This window comes from Mus caroli, chromosome 2 (genome assembly GCF_900094665.2).
Source record: "Mus caroli chromosome 2, CAROLI_EIJ_v1.1, whole genome shotgun sequence".
NCBI lineage: Eukaryota > Metazoa > Chordata > Mammalia > Rodentia > Muridae > Mus > Mus caroli.
This window is the reverse complement of record NC_034571.1, coordinates 54,803,852-54,821,485: the sequence shown is the minus strand read 5'-3', so window position 1 is coordinate 54,821,485 and position 17,634 is coordinate 54,803,852. Positions and strand designations below refer to the sequence as shown.

The 17,634-nt window shown below is 38.6% G+C and overlaps 1 protein-coding gene across 18 annotated transcripts in view; it reads left to right on the top strand.

Moving 5' to 3' along the window:
- Positions 1-17,634, top strand: part of Baz2b (bromodomain adjacent to zinc finger domain 2B) — a 269,374-nt gene that overhangs the window by 205,191 nt on the left and 46,549 nt on the right. For 17 of the 18 annotated variants that reach the window (XM_029471676.1, XM_029471662.1, XM_029471666.1 and 14 more), the window contains 4 exons: positions 1,215-1,499; positions 2,787-2,847; positions 3,535-3,643; positions 13,399-13,609. In XM_029471676.1, coding sequence (XP_029327536.1) covers positions 1,215-1,499; positions 2,787-2,847; positions 3,535-3,643; positions 13,399-13,609 — 666 coding nt within the window. The remainder of the gene's footprint in view (positions 1-1,214; positions 1,500-2,786; positions 2,848-3,534; positions 3,644-13,398; positions 13,610-17,634) is intronic. The other variant, XM_029471677.1, reaches the window with a different exon arrangement.

The window sequence follows — 17,634 nt, the reverse complement described above, 5'->3', positions numbered from 1 at the left end:
TGTAGACCAGGCTGGCCTCGAACTCAGAAATCCGCCTGCCTCTGCCTCCCGAGTGCTGGGATTAAAGGCGTGCGCCACCACGCCCGGCTCTTAAGTCCCTTTCGATTGCAGGATTTATTAAACGACATAGGGTCATCATCTTATGCCTTGACTTCATCTACTCTCTCTAGCGGTTTGGTTTGGTTTTTATAAATAGAGATTGCTTTTAAATTCATAAAATGAAAGATAAGTTAAAATATAAATACAGAAATGATACAGAAATGATGTATGTATTAATGTTTGTATATGGATTTGTTGCTGTTCTGACAGGAATTTTTTAGTAACTAACGAGGATAGGAAAATAGTCCTTCTACAGTTGAACATTCTACTATTGTACAATCCCGAAAGGCATTGACTGTCTGTATCAGGGCTTTTTAAAAACCAGCTTTCATTGAGCCCCCGTGCGGGCAATATACCAGACCAAACAGTGCCACCGAGATGCTGGCTGGGCACCTTTGTAGTACAGCCCTCTGTTTATCCCGTGTTTAATCCACTCTTGTATGTCATATGTCTAGAGGAGTATGTGCTGACTAACATATGTATTAACTTCACAGACTTCACAACCAGGACAGGCCTGCCTCCCTCAGCTTGTCTCTTGTCTTACCACAGTCATTTCTGGGAGCATAGTTTGTGAATCTCTCAAAGCTTGATGAAGTCTTTACCTGAATTGAAAAGCTACAGCTAAGAAAGCAAAGCACAAAACCAAAACTACTCCCTAGGGGGAAAATCTTTTTTTTTTAATGCAGAATCACAGGTGGAAAGTTGACGGTAGTTCCAGGACAGGGAGCTGAGCAAGGAGCTGCCACACCCCTGGAGCCTGCCAGGGTCCCCCCCCCCCCCCCCCCGTTACCCACGGTTTCTCCATGGAGAGTAAAGTAATTCTGAAAGCCTGAAGCAGAACTGCAGCATCAGTAGTACCAACCGTGTGGGGACTTTTTTATGATTTAAATGTTAAAACTGATGGTTTGAAGAGAGATTTGAGGAACTGTAGTCTACATACACTTTACTCAAATAGCTTGTAAGTTGGTAATTTTCATATTTGCACTTCCTCTTGGGAAATGGCTTCCTTGAATCTTTGGTCACAAGCGGCGGCTCTGAAATCCTGCCCTAGGTGCGAACTGCCTGTGATTGGTTCTGACCTAGCTGTAACATGCAAGTGCTTCTTTACTTCCCAGAATCAGACAGTAACTCACAGTCAGATTCAGAAGGCTCAGAAGACGACGAGGAGAAAGACCAGGAGGAATCAGATAGTGACACTGAAGGCGAGAAACCTGCTGTGAACCTGACCCAGACAAGCTCCTCTGCCAAAAGCCCTCCCTCCAGTCTCACAGCGCACTCAGCACCTCACCTCCACATAGGAAGCCCCCCAGGCTCTGCTCCTGCTGCCCTGTGCTCTGAGTCCCAGCCTCCTGCTTTTCTTGGCACTTCTTCTTCCACACTCACTTCAAGTCCACACTCTGGTATCTACAGTTTATTTTTATCGATGTAACGTAACAGTCAGACTGCAGCGAGGATTGCTATTTGCACAGGTTTCTGGAGACAGTCTCGTTGTAATCATATACTGTGTCTAGATTTTAACCCCTGGGCCATCTCTCCAGCCCCCAAATTATTTATTTATTTCTAAGGGCTTTAGTGTTTTGCTCCTGGAACTGGAGTCACAGACAGTTGTTAAGCTGTCATGTGGGTGCTGAGAATTGAACCCAGGTCCTTTGGAAGAGCAGCCAGTACTCTTAACCAACATCTAGATTTTAAATTGGCTAAGAAATGTGTATTTTAGAAGATTTAATCCATTGCCCAATATTTTAGATTTTTCCCCATGATTTCTATTTTAAGATTATAATTAATAATCCCTCTTGATTTTTGAGTCCTTACGTTTTTAATGTTCATCCTTTAGTTTAGAATTTGATTTTTTTTTGTGCTTTATATAAAATTACTTGGACAACTAAATGCCCACACGCTCACTGTATAGTCTAAATCATTTTTTGGAGTGAATGGCATTCTTAGTCAATAGCATATGATCTTTTTACCTGTTTGATTTATTTAAAAACTTGTAGGCATTTTCATTAAAAGGTTCCATTTAACAATCCAATATTGATACTCTGTAGTTTCATTAAATAACTAAGAAAGCATGAGTTTATTTTGCTACTGTTTTGCTCTGATTGACATCTTCTAATCTTTGCTTTTATTTTCAATAATCAAGCATGATGCCCTACTCATTTAATATATGTTGGTATTTGTGAAACCTATATTTTGCCTTTAAAATGTACATATAACCACAATCCTCTCCTGTGCGGTTTTAATTAATTAATTAATTAATTAAGGCCTGGTACTGTTTTGGTCTATGGATATATATGCACATAGATATTAAATTGTCTTTAAATATTTGAGCCAAACCTTTAACATTTGTAGCAACTATCTGAAAAGCCATAGGCTTCCAAATAAGACAGTGAATGGGATTTTGAAACCTGGCAGCTGTCCCCTTCCTCCCTGTGGACTTTCCGACTAATTATCAGTAGGGGAAAAGCTGCTGTGTTAGCGCTGCTGTAGAGAAAGCCTTGTGTCTGTCATAGGCCAGAAGGGGGAAACGTATCTTATGTAGTATGATCAGCTAAAAAACAACTAGAGAGAATGCATTTTTCATAACTGTACGAATAATCTATCATTAGAACTTGTATGGAGTTTCTGAATGATCATGCAGCTGTCCTTTGTACACTGAGCACTCATGTTCTGGCTGACTTCTCTTAAAGGTACATCCAAACGAAGAAGAGTGGCAGACGAACAGGAGCTGCGCATCCCTCTGGACTACGGGTAGGCAGCAGAAGGCTTTCCCGCCAGTCCTGTGTGTTTCCAGACTCAACTTTCCCTTCTCACCTCTCTACATAGTCATTCATTGATTAGAGGCAAAGTGTTTGACTTCCAAGAAAACTGAAAGTGTACCCAGGATGAAGGTGATGAAGTTGATGCAGGGTTCAGAGAGGCTCCTGTGACTGAACCAGCAGCCAGTCCAGGATCAAAGAGCAGGAGCCATTGTATCAGTCGGCTGCCAAGACAAAGGACAGTGAAAGATGTTGGAAGGGCAGAAGTAGTCAAGGGGAGATTAGTTTAACGGGTTCTAGTTACAAGTAGCCGTTTAGCCAGCATGTATACATAGAGAGGCATGTGTATGCTCTCCATACTTGGAGCTTTCTGCTCCTACACAATTTATGTGCCTTTTCGCACTCCTCATATGTCTCATTCCAGCATGACTTCTATAATACTTGACAGTTGAATGTTTCCAAGACCACTCTTTAATTTTGTTGGTGAATTAGCTTAAAAAATGTAATTCATTTCAATAATAGATGTATTTGGTTTATATGATTGCGTGTCTATTTTTGTTTTCATTTTTTTAAATGTTTTCTGAATAGCATGTGTACTTTTTTCAACTTTTTAAAGTAAATACCTTTAAATTAAGTATCTTATAATGCTCTTTTCTTTTCTTTTTTTTTTACTTTGTAGCTGGCAGAGGGAGGCAAGGGTGAGAAACTTTGGTGGGCGTCTTCCAGGAGAAGTTGCGTATTATGCCCCATGTGGGAAGAAGCTGAGGCAGTGCCCTGACATGATAAAGGTAAGCACTGTTCTCCACCTTCCGTCTTGCTTCTGATTAGGCATACTAATGCAGGGGAAAATGCACTTCTTTGTCAGATGGAGCTCCTCGGTACAAAGTGGTCTCTTGTATGGGTCTCATGTGCTTAACCTAAATTGCTCTCCCAAACATAGCCTCATCATGAAATGTTCAAAACATTAATGTCTTGAAAGCTAGCTGCACATCAAAGCTGGCTTGTAATTACTAAGACCTGAGGCGGAGAAATGTGATTTTTTTTTTTTTCCAGTATCTCAGCAGCAATTGCTGGAGTAATGAATATGACAAAGGGCAATGTTAGCTTCAGTGTAAAACTAGGAAAGGTTTTCGATGGACCGCAGAATCTGCCTTTTAAAGAAGTCTTTGAACCAGAAGTAGTACCTTAATCTAAATGAAGTAAATCTCTCTGCTCTAGAGAGTGACCTTTCTTAACACACTCGTACAGTTAGACATACAGCATCCTGATGGTCATTCACCAAGACCTTGGGGTACTGTGTGAGCAACAGAGAGCTTTATGCTGTGGGTGTTTTTCATATTAAGTAAAGTTTTCTGCTTATTAATTGCACCAACAATTTTGTACTTTATCTAAGTATAAGAAATCTGTAGTGTTGGCGTGAAGCTTTACACCAATAAGGTAAAACAGTCTTAGAAAACCCAGTTTGAATTGGCGATTCATGAGACACCGTAAAGAGAGTTTTGAAAGCCATATGGCGTGTGGACAGGATTGGGTCCGTTTGATCGCACCATGTGGTGTGAGCCATTGTTAACATTTCTTTTTAAATTTGGTAAGTCGAGATCGTTAGTATTTGGTGAGTAGAAATTCTAATGTTTTATAGGAATTTACCTTTAAATTCATTATGCACATTTGTAAATTAAATGTACAACCTTATACTCGCTCTCCAAAAACAACTTCCAAGAAAGCCTCCCTCCTCTCTGTGATCTCTGCTTGCAGACTGTCACTTTGCACCTATGTTTATTAACTTTCTCTTACTTTTTACGAGCCCCATTGAGAGTCTCTAATTTAGGGAGTGTGAAACGTAGATTCTTGTTAGCCATTTTCATTCAATTTCTTTATTTATCATATACAGACAATAGTATTTCTGCCTCATGAGATTGTGGCAAAGCTAACCTGAGATAATACACAAGAAAATGTTTCAGGTAGGTTCCGGTGCTCAGAGAGGTAGAGAGGACACTTCTTCTCTTGATTGAGACTCTTCCTCTTTGGACCTATTTTAAGGCACAGAAATATTTTCGTTTTTTGTTTTCCTTTGTTTTGCTTCATTTTGTTTCGGATTTTTGAGACATGGTTTCTCTATGCAGTCCTGGCTGTCCTGAAACTCACTGTTTTATTTATTTTTCAGGAACTACTATTTTCTCTGTTTAAAGGGAGTTGTTTCTGTCTTGTCCTAGACTTCAGTGCAGGGCATTAGATTGCTCAGAAGATGAAGCAAATCCCACCAAGGTCACATAGCCACAGTGTGGCAGGTGTAAGTAAGGGAGTGTGTCAGCCTAGGGACCAGTGACCGAGGGAGCACGAAAGCTGGAGCTGAAGACTTGGAAATGTGCTCCTTGCGTATACAGAACCCTTTCCCATTGTCCCCAGAGTCACATGCCCTGTGCAGCTTTATTGTCACCTTAGTGCTAGTTTACAAGACAAAAAAATCTTGATTTTTTTTTTTTAAATTTCTGCATATAAGTGTATTTTAGGGTTCCTTATTTTGAATTATTAAAGTTTAATTTTTAAATTTCATCTCAGTTTTTCACCAGATTTTTTTTTAAACTTAATGAACCACAGTGTCTTTTAATACATTCCTTACATAGTAATTTAATTGGTTAGCACAAACATTTTGGAAGGCAAGAACATTTAGAAATTCTTATTTTTGATCTTTGGTTCATGTTTCAGATCTTTACCTGTTTTATTTATAACAAAAATCATCTTTATGTTTTTTATTTCAATAGATCTTTGTTCTGAGAGGAAAGCTAATTGTTATTCAATACATGAAGGATTTTTGTTATTGTATCAATAATAATTAGACTTGATCTATAAAGCCTCATTACACAGAGCAGAATGTTCTTTGATATTCATTCACTTTTTATTAAACACAATCAGTGTTCTTCCAAATGCATAGTGTCTTGTTGAAATCAATTCCAGTTAAGAACTTAGATGAGTTACTGAAGCTGAAACACGTTCAGCTAACAAATTTTCTGAGAGTGTACAGGGAAGATAACACAAATTCTGAGATCACTTTTTAGTTCAGAAAAAATTTAGTAAGTGAAATTTATCTTTAAGGTCCTTTGAGAGAGCTGTGATTAAAGGTATCCGATAGAATGTTTTACTTAATTAGAAATGTGCATGCTTTCAAAAGTCTTAGAGGTGCAAAGCCTTATATGTTTCTTTATATTGTTATTATTTATATGTTTACACATTGGATTAATTGGAGACATATAATTATGTAAGAGTTTTCTATGAAAATTAACAGATGTTATCATTTTGTTAAGATGTCAAGAGTTTTTTTCTTTTAGTGATGAAAACTGAGATGTAATCCCAAAACTGTTTTATACCATTTCTCAGACTAGACCGAGGCTGCCCTCTGGCCTTGCCTTTCAGAACTCATTCCTGTTGACCACAGTTGTGCCCCAGGGGCTAACTACGGAGTAACTTGTAGGCACGATGCTCCTATAGTTATAAATAGTCACAAAGGACTTGATCTTTAACCTCCTGGTGAGTTCCTTCTTGGCTGTGGTGGTCACGTTTTGGACTTTGGGTCAGTTGCAGGCACTGTGCCACACACAGCAATAGGGATGATCTGAGATGTGATCATCAATTCCCTCTGTGATAAAGGGTCAGCACTGGCCTAGCATCCAGCAAGACCAACACCACATTCCCACGTTTCCTGAACGTGTCGGGTACAGCAGCAGCCAGCAAGCACAACGCAGGAAGGAAATCTGATCAGCTAACATTCCGGAGGATAGTGTTTGGCACAAGTGCACTCTTGTTACACAATAGTAGTTGTATGTGTATATATTTGTAACTTTATAGAAATTGTATAGAAGTTTGATAGCTAACCTTAGAGTAAAAACTGCATACACACACATACACACACACACACACCAAAAGGAGCCTAGTATGCTATTGTGTCCCTACAATCCCTACAGTCAATGAGAAAGGAAGAGAGATTGCAGATTTGAGGCAGTCCTGGTCTGTATATTGGATCTGTGTCTTAAAGCATAACAATAACAGTAAAAACCCAAACAGTGGGAAAATATAAATATAGCAAAATTGATCATGGTTTTAACTGGTCATGGTAATTTCTGCTAGAAGGTAATGTTTGAAGTGATAAAATATAATTTTGGGAAAGTTCACCATTTTTATTTAGTATTCAGGAGCTTAAGTTAGTAATCATATATGTATTTGACAATAGCAAACATTTGTTGAAAATAGTGGTTGTGTATATTACAGGATAAGCAGTGAGAGCCATTTTAAGTGTGTTGAAATTTAAGTGAAGAACCGTAGTATAATAGTTTTTTTTTTTTTTTTTTTTGGTTTTTCGAGACAGGGTTTCTTTGTGTAACTCTGGCTGTCCTGGAACTCACTTTGTAGACCAAGCTGGCCTCGAACTCAGAAATCTACCTGCCTCTGCCTCCCGAGTGCTGGGAATAGTTATCTTTTAATCAACTAAATCAGATGCCCTTAAATCAAGAGAAGTAGGCTAAAAAAGGAAGGAGACCAGACAAACTTTTATTCATTAAGTGTGGTTAGCCTTGTGCTAGCCAGATTTCAAATGCTATTAGCAGTTCCCGTAAAGTCCCACCTTTTAGGGGAGCTGACTTCCTCTAAGAAGCAGTGATGCTCTGAAGGCCAGGCCCTACCAGCTGGCTGCCTCTGCTCAGTCTCTGGCGATTTGGCCTCCGGGCCAAGCTTAGAAAGGATGCCAGTAGATTTGTCCTTACAGAGTTCTGTTCCGTTGCATCATAAAAACGTGTCGGTCCTTATGTTTGTCATCAGTTTTATTTTATTTCACTGGTTTTGGTTACCAAAGTAATAGAAATGTTTGTGCTGGCTCAGTTTTGGTAAGTTTGGAAGCCGTTCCTTTTATCCACATTTACCTCTAGGAATATAGGAAGGCCTTACAGTGAGGCGTGATAGCTGTTAACAAGGGTTGCTTTGAAATGTCTGGTGATGCGCTATGATAAGGATTTGTGTAAACTGTGGTAGCTAAGAATAACTTTTAAAAAGGTTCCATATTATCCCCTGAGTAAGTTTAGAGGCACTGGGACATTGAATGTCTACTCTAATTCAGAGAAAGAAAGAAAGAAAGAAAGAAAGAAAGAAAGAAAGAAAGAAAGAAAGAAAGAAAGAAAGAAAGAAAGAAAGAAAGAAAGAAAGAAANAAAGAAAGAAAGAAAGAAAGAAAGAAAGAAAGAAAAGAAAGAAAAGAAAAGAAAAGAGAAGAGAGAAGAGAGAAGAGAGAAGAGAAAAAAAGAGAAAAGAGAAAAGAGAAAAGAGAAAAGAGAAAAGAGAAAAGAGAAAAAAGAAAAAAGAAAAGAAAAACAGAAAGAGCTCCTGGAGGGCGTGGGGGAGGAGAGATGGACAGAGAAGTAAGTAGTGATGATTCAGAGACTTTCTGAGATTGGTTTTGAAGGATTCTATTTAATGGCGTAATGCCATAAGTAAAGTAAAATGTATTTCTTTCAGAGAATGGTCATTTTAAAAATCACTTTATAAATATTTACGACCAATGTCCCCAAATTTTCCCCAAAGACATTTTTTTCTACAAAAGAAATTGTGAACATGCCTGTTGCTGTAGAAATAAAGTTAAAAGTATAAACTTGAAGAAAAAGCTAATTTTGATGGAGAAACCAAATAGTCCACTAGAATACAAGTTACAAAGAAGCATATTATTACCTGGTGAATATCATACCAATCTGTCGGCTGCAGCTACAGTGAAAGGGCTTTCCTGGTGAAAAGTAAAAGAAGCCATTGTAATTATATGGGCAACGCTTTACCTTAGGCACAGTTATATAGTGACGATAATTATTTTAAATTAAGTGAAGAACTAAAGACTGGGAGTCAACAACCAGAGTTCTAATCCAGCTCTGCTGTTAACTGCCACCCCTGTACAACCTAGTCTGGGCACATATGGACTCTGGGAACATGACCAATCAGCACGGACAGGGCGGGAGTGTGGGGATTTATGTCAGCGATTTACCAGGTAGGACTGTAGGGACTAAGCCCACGTGCGGGGATAAGGAGGGCCATTCTGACGTTAAAGTCACTTCTCTTCACATCCTTTCTTTCCTGAACTAAACCCAGAAATCATTCAGGCCTCTGAAGTTGTGGCCGCAGCGGTCATGGATGTAATCACTGAGACAGCAGAATCAACGCTGTGCCTTTCTCCACTCGGTTTAATGGGCGGCACCTCTCTTCTCCCAGAGAAGGCTATTTTTGGTCTTGTATAGCTCTTAAATGCTACTCAAAATAGAGTGTAGCACTAATGGACTGTGTAACTAGGAGAGACAAAAGGCTTCCCAGTGCCCTTCATGTGAACTACGTTGAGCTAAATGTTGCTTGGGAGGTAGAAAGCAATGGGAAACCCCAACAGAATCTTAACTTTGCTTCACGTTAATTTTAGCATTTTGTTTATTTTTTAAAGACTTATTTATTATTATAAATAAGTACACTGTAGCTGTCTTTAGACGCATCAGAAGAGGGTGTCAGATATCATTACAGATGGTTGTGAGCGACCATGTGGTTGCTGGGATTTGAACTCAGGACCTTCATAAGAGCAGTCAGTGCTCTTACCTGCTGAGCCATCTCACCAGCCCTAATTTTAGCATTTTAATTAAATCATAAGTTGTGAAAAATCTTTTGAAAAGTATTTGCTACATGAGCTTTTGCTCATATCCTATGACTTTTCTTAGAAGTGTAGTCCATGCCACTCAGCATCTCATGTCACAGCAAAGCACTAATGCCGATTTGATTCCCTCACCTGAAATGGAAATCCATATCCCAGGTCTTTCACATCCCTCCTCTGCCGAACTAGACAGAAGGCTCAGCCCTTGAGAGCACTTGCTGCTCTCGTACAGGACCTGGGCTCAGTTCCCAGCATCTCCATGGCAGCTCATAGCCACAGATGACTCAGCCTCCGCAAGCATCAGGCATGCATGCAGTACACTTATATATGCACTGGCAAACATCCAGAAACATAAAATAAGTTAAAAAAAAAAAAAAGCCTTTTTCTTTTAGGTATGACATTCTGAATGTCTCATGTAAGCCGTTAGAAAGTAAGAGATTCCGAAAGTGCGCTTTCAGAGGGAAGCTTTGGTTTTGGTTTTAAGTTGTTTTTAAGCTGTTGTTAAATTTACTAAAAGTTGTTTAAGGATAAGTCTGGTGAATAATCTAATTGGTAAGTGACTAAGAAGTCTAAAAATGTGCCTTAATCTAGATTTCAACCATAGACCACAGTTCTTTTCCTTCTATGAGACAAGGATGTAAGATGATAAAGACCCCATTCATGCCACGTGTGCCGTGGTGGTACAGACCTCTAACCCGAGGAGAGACAAATGGCTGAGTTTGAAGCCAGCGTGATCTACAAAATAATTTCCAAGCCAAGCAAGCAAGATCCGTTGTGGGCAAAAAAAAATCCCTCATTCCATTAAAAAACACCAGCATCTCAAGTGTCCCCTTGGAAACTCAGCTGCTGGAGGGAGGGACGGGACAGCTCCACACTAGAGTCTTCATGATACAGGAGTTAACGTCACCTAAGTGATGTGGCCCTGAGTCACCCACACTTGAAGAGCCTGAGCCTCGGGAATATTTTTAATGTGCTGCTGTTGTAATGCTGTTTTCATGGGGGGGATGGAGAGATGGTTTCACAGTGCAGTAGGATCACTACCTACTCTTCCAGGGTCCCAGGGTCTGATTCCTAGCACCCAAATGGTGGCTACAACCATTTTCTTCCTCCAGCTCCAGGGCATCCAGTACCCTCTCATGGACTCTGCAGGTACCGTAAGTGGTGCTCATACATCAGACAAAATACCCGTATGTACACACAATGTTTTTTTTCATGCTGTTTTTTGGACTGGAAAGATGACTTAGTGGGGAAGGGAACTCAGGAACCCAGGTCACGGTGGACAAAGCAAGCCGGTGTGATACACACAAACCCAGTGTGACACACAAACACGTCAGTGAGTAATAAATACATTGTTAAAACTTAGAAATGCTGTGCCATTACTTTCAGGGAGAGGATTCTGGGTGATTGACAATGTACCACACAACACAGACTTCCAGAGTCTGACTCTAAAAAGAATCAACTTTTGTCGTTTGACAGAACAGTGTCCCTTATTGTGTATTTCCTTTATATGTTATCCATTTTGTTCAGTCTTCTTAAATGAAATGGAATATAAATTAATAATGCTCAGAAAAGGGATTGTAAAATAATAAATATAATCTTTGACCATCTCCACGATATCATCTCTTTTTATAAGTATCTTAAATCTTAATCACAAAAGATTATTTCTAGGAAACACTTTTTTCTTAAACCTTAAAAATTAGTGGGAGACCAAAAAGAGCATTGTCTGCTAATGCTGGGTAACCAAAGCCAACCTCTCATGTAAGCTAACTTTTTAACTATAACTTCTGACTCACAAGAGTCATGGACCAAGTATTAAGGGTTAAATTTGAGTTTCCTATAGAAACGGTTACCTAGAGCCAAGCTCTAAGTTATGTTCTTATCCACAGCTATTTGGCTGTTCAATTAATTAAAGTTGAGATATAAGCCTGAGATCTCCTAACCATTCTTCTCTTGTTTTCTGAAACCCACAAGTTGGGTGATGATATATCTAACCCGTACGTGCAATCTTTTAAAAAGTATTTGCTTCTGAGCTCTGAGGGCACAAATGTAAGCCATGAGTCCCAGCACAAGCACACTCTCTTGCTTTTGAACTCCGAGGGCACAAATGTAAGCCGTGAGTCCCAGACACGAGCATACTCTCTCTCTTTTTTTTGACTCAAGCAGATTTTCCCAAACAACTTTAAAAGTAATTTCACAAAAATTATATTTGAATAAGAAGAGGTAATCATATAATATCCTTAAATATTGCCTTAAAACAGATTTTCCTATTAATAAGATACTTTAAAGACACAGTGTTTATGATTCCTTAATATGCTTTCTTTGTGATGCCATCACAAATGTCACTTGTATTTATTTATTTATTTTGTGATCTGTGTGATATATGCTGCTGTGGTGCCTAAGTTGTAACTATGAAGTGACAACCTAACCTAATAATAAGTTTCCCTTGATGGTGAGCACAGCCTGCTCTAACCTAACTGTGCTGATGGCTTTCTTCTGATGTCATATATGGTCTGAAATGCAGTCAGTAGATTTGTTGGTTCTGTTGACTTTATTTTAATCTTTTAGGGGAACATTTTTAACATTCAAATCACTGAAGAAAGAGAAAGTGTTCGATATTGCTTTTAGCAAGCAGATGTGGAATATACACACTAGTTTTTTTGTCCCAAGTTTGGCTTGATATAGTCCTAAATGTTGTGATCAGTTATTCATCAACTTATGTAATTTATACTTACATATCAAAAGGTATAAGAATGTCTTTGTAAATCAGATATAAAGTCAAAAGCATGTCATGTCACAGTGTGATAGTTTGGGGTTGTTTTAGATTGAGTCACAGTTTTTTTTTCCCTTGCTTTCTCTGTACCTCTAACCTCACTGGTTTGAGATCTGTGAGCTGTAATAGAAGAACAGTAAACAGCCAGATGCATCAGAGATTTGTGACGATCAAGGTGCACAATGCCTTCAGTGTGCCTGGAACAAACCAGGACTTGTACTGTGAATTTCTATTTTCTACTCTTTTGCCAACTCTATTTGTAATTAACAAGTTCAGGCTTTACACTTAAATAGTTGGGGTTTTATTCTTGATGCTTTCAAACATCAGTATATTTTACAATTTTTAGTTCTTACAATCTCAAGTTTGTCTGTTTAAATCTATTGCCTTGAAGCTTATAAATTGATATACCTTTTAAAGTCTACTTAATTTTCCTATATTATTCATTGAACTTGTCATAATTAATTTGTTGTCGAGGCCAAATTACTTGTTGACTCCCTACAGGCTGGGTTTCATGGGTATTTTCAAGAGATGCTTCCCATCCAATCTCGATATGGTGATTAAATCTAGAATCTTGATCAAATCAAGGTTTGCCTGGGGGTAGGAGCAAGATCACAAGTGACATGCGCCTCCCCTCAGGAGCCTGGTGTTGGCATCTTGTCTCTTTACCGAAAGGCAACCATCCAAGGGCAACTGTTACTTCATTAACAATTACAATAGACTAATATTGTAACTTTCTCTTTCATGTATTAGCTATAATACTTATATAGGAGAAAGTAACCTTTGAGAAAAACCCATAGGGAAGTCATCACACAAATGATACTTTCAATTATCTACCAACTGTGGCAGTTCTATTTAGAAGTGATGGTTATGTTATATCTCTGTATGCTTATAAACATAGATACAAATCAATCTATACTTAATTGAGGTGTACATGATTTAAATAAGTTATACTGTAGAATATGAAAAATTGCTAATCTAAAGTTAGTTTTTAAAAGTTAAATTTCATATCAGCCTTATAAATTAAAAAAAATTGATTTTAACTAGAACTTTCTATTATGTTGATATTCATTTTTGTTTCATTTTTAATACTCACTTCTGTAATTTATTCCACAAAAGGGAATGCAGTGGTGTCTTTTGAAAGAAGAGGATGTCATTCCTCGTATCAGGGCAATGGACGGCCGAAGAGGAAGACCACCCAATCCAGATAGACCCAGAGCAAGAGAGGAATCCAGGATGAAACGCCGGAAGGGTCGCCCTCCCAATGTTGGCAGTGCAGAATTCCTAGATAACACAGATGCAAAATTACTAAGGAAACTGCAGGCTCAAGGTAGGAAGCACTCGTTGTCTGTCACTAATGGTCATATGAAAATCCAATACTCATCCTTCCAGTAGTTTTGACGTGGGAGTGGTTGACAGCTGCTCTCAGAGGAAACAGAGAGCCCTGCTAATAAGTGGAGGTTTTTGAATACATACCGTTACCTAAGAGTCTTATGTTCTGATTCATCCTCTCTGGTGTGCTACAGTCCCAAAGTGTGTGTTATGATCTTAAGACTTGGACAGAGGGCTGGAGAGATGGCTGGTTAAGAGCACTGACTGTTCTTCCAGAGGCCCTTAGTTCAAATCCCAGTAACTACATGGTGGCTCACCACCAGCCATAATGAGATCTGATGCCTTCTTCTGGTGTGTCTGAAGGCACCTACAGTAAATTCATATATATATATATATATATATATATATATATATATATATATAAAAAATAAATACATAATTTTTAAAAATAATTAAAAAAAAAAGACTTGGACAGAAAGGAATCAATTCGCACTTGCTTGTCACATGCCCTAAGTTTGTGTAGCCTTCCTTCCACAATAATCTACTTAACAGCTCCCAACTTCTCGAAGTGTACATGAGAATATATCAAAAATATGGATTTGTGAGGTAAATTTTGAGTCAGAGAACTCTGGGTTACTGGTAAGTTACTGGTAAGATACCCCAAATGGTCTGGGCATGTGTTTTTAGAATGCTCACATGGTCAGTGTATTTTACAACGTCTGATAAGGGTACCAGGGAGTGTATTTATTAAGCTTAAAATTTCCCAAAGCGATCAAAATGTACTTACTATTCAGTATTACACTTCCAGTATCATAGAGCTGTTCCTGGGACCCAGGGAAGACTCAGACAAGCTGGGTCTGCTGCTGTGGGGTCTGAGGAGAAAGGCGAAGCCCTTTCAGGCTGCCTGAAGCCTCTCCTCTCATGTAAATGTCTTGAACACATAAATAGATACATATAAAAAAAGATTGCTTAAATTTTTAATAATTAAAATTACTTAAATGGCCAGGCAGTGGTGGCGCACGCCTTTAATCTCAGCACTTGGAAGGCGGAGACAGGTGGATTTCTGAGTTCGAGGCCAGCCTGGTCTACTGAGTGAGTTCTAGGACAGCCAGGACTACACAGAGAAACCCTGTTTCGAAAAACCAAAAAAAAAAAAAAAAATTACTTAAATGGCTATCAGAATTTTATGTCATTACAGGAATTGTTTATTTCTATAGCAATACCTAGAAAAATATACAAAATATATTTCTGTTCATTGTAAATACATCATAACTTATGGGAAAGGCTCACAAAACAATTTACTTTCAAAGGGAGCTCTCATTCTCACTCATGAGTGGATCCTCTTTCTAGAAATGCGTGCACATTCTCAACATTCAAGCCTCTGTGTTTGGAAAAGGCCTCTTCCGACTCCTAGTCACCTAGTCGCACTGACATTAACTACTGCCTAGCATCTGTAGTAAACCTTCATTCTTTCTCTGCTTTAACTCAGTCAATGTATAAATGTTATTTTGTTTAAATTAAGGCATCATCTTCCTAATAAAAGAAAGGCAGTAATATATTAAAGGACAAGCATGAGTTTTTAAATTACAGTTTTAAAAATTGCATTTTCAATTATTATTTTCTCTCTGTGTATGTGCACACATGTGTGTATATATATGTATGGTCACATGTCTGAAGGTCAAAGGACAACTTGCATGAGTCAATTTTCTCCTCCTTCCACCTGGACCTTATGGATCAGACACATATTGTCAGTCGTGGTAGGATGTACCTTCACCCACTCAGCCAATTGATGGCCCTGAGGTTTAACAATTTTATCACTAAAGCCATGACACTTCTGAAGCTTGTATAATGGTAGCCTTATTGTATTCAAAAAATGAGTGCTTGAAGTTAATTGGTAGACAAAATGTTAACTTTTCTTATGTTTTCATTTCTAATACATGTATTCTCATATACATTCAAAAATAGAACATTTAAATTTGAAAAATCAGGTGTATTGTAACAAAGAAACTAATTGTATTTTATTCTCTTAAATTTCAAATTGATTTTATTCCATGATTTATTTCCCTCTTGTTGTAATGGGCTTCATTTTTACCTTTGTGGTGTGTGTGTGTGTGTGTATTCTTTCTCTACATGAAAACAAACATGCAACACTTTCTTTTTTGTATACATGTATGTATTAAGGGTAGTTAGTGGCTAGGGGGCGGGGGGGGGGGCACATTGTGAAGGTCACAGGACAAATGGCAGGAGTCTGTTCTTTCCTTTCTTTCCATGTGGGTTCACAAGATCAAATTCAGGCTGTCAGGCTTGGTGGAAACAGTCCTCATCCACTGAGCATCTCTCTTTCCACGAGCATTCAACTATAAACAGTCACTCCATTTGGGCTAGCAGTAAAGCTCAGGGGGCAACGTTACTTCCTGTACAGGCCTCGTGGTCTGCATTCTGTCCTGGGATCCCCATGTCAAAAGTAGGAGTGAAGTGGGTCCCCCCAAGTTCTCCTCTGACTTCTACATGCCTGCCATGGGCTGCCCACAGGCATACATCATATACTTGTGTACAGTAATAAAAAAGTAAACAACATTGTTTAGATTTCTAAATATATGAATTGTTTTGTGCTCCTTTTTTTTTTATAGAAATGTAAGCAACAATCATTTAACGCTATTTCAAACAGTTGAAGGAAGTTGAGAGAATTCTAGAAGTTTCTGCTATATATTATCATCATACTTGAATTAAACTATTCAGAAAATTTTGATTAAAGTCACAGAATAGTTGAGAATATGATAAATGCAAGTTTTTAATGTATTTCCAAGTGTTGTAGAACTGTGAGAACGTTTAAGTTACTAGAGAAAAAAACTTTAAATCTGACAGTGTGGATGTGACAGTGGCTTTCGGGGCATGCACGGCTTGTTAACTGACCAACACTAACACCTCAGGTTGTGTGCAGCTGGAAGTGGTACCTTGCACTGGACATCACAGTAGTGCATATATCTTTTGAGTAAAATTATTTGGTTTATTAAAATATTTTCAGAATTTATTAAACCCATGCTTCAACTTCTGTGGCTTCTTTTAGGAAACTATTTTTTAAATAACTTATTGATTTTTATTTTATGAGCATTGGTGTTTTGCCAGCATGTATGCTTGTGTGAGGGTGTCAGACTCCTCAGAACTGAAGTTGAAGACAGTTGTGAGCTGCCATATGGGTCCTGGGAATCGAACCCAGGTCTTCTGAAAGAGTAGCCAGTGCTCTTGACCACTGAGCTGTCTCCCCAGCTCCAGGAAACTGTTTTCTAATTACATGTACTTTTCATCTTAAGACCAAGTTGAGTCTTTAGTCTACAATTTAGAAAAAACAAAGCCATTCACTTCTGGAAATATTAAAATACTGAAATGTATTTGTCTTGCATTATTATGATACTCTTGTGGCATTTCATTATCTGAGGTTGCTGTCTATGTGTCAGTCTAGAGGTGTTTATTTCTATGGTACTCACAATATAGACGATGATCTCTTGCATAACTCAGCGAGTTTCCATGCCTATGCTTTCCAAATCCTGGAAAGATTGGGAGCTGGAAGTGGATTTTAGCATCAGCTTTGTTTTATCTTCCAGTAACACCAATAGTGTGCTCCATAAGGTTAAACCCCACAGAATCCACTCCCCCTGGATGGCAGGCCTTTCCGGGAGGGGAGTGAGCAGGCGCTTGGCTACCAAACTGTTCTCCTACCTGGTGTCTCTATACCTGCCCAGCATTCTGAAGGACTGCGTCATCATTCATGGAGACGGACGCAGCAACAGTTTCACAGTTACTCTTTGAGAATTAGAAGATAGCTAAAGTTGTCAGTAATACCCTTTGAATTTTTTTTTATTGGATATTTTCTTTATTTACATTTCAAATGTTATCCCCTGTGATGGTTTGTATATCTTTGGACCAGGGAGCGGCACCATCTGAAGGTGTGGCCTTGTTGGAATAGGTGTGACCTGGTTGGAATGGGTGTGTCACTGTGGGTGTGGGTATAAGATCCTCACCCTA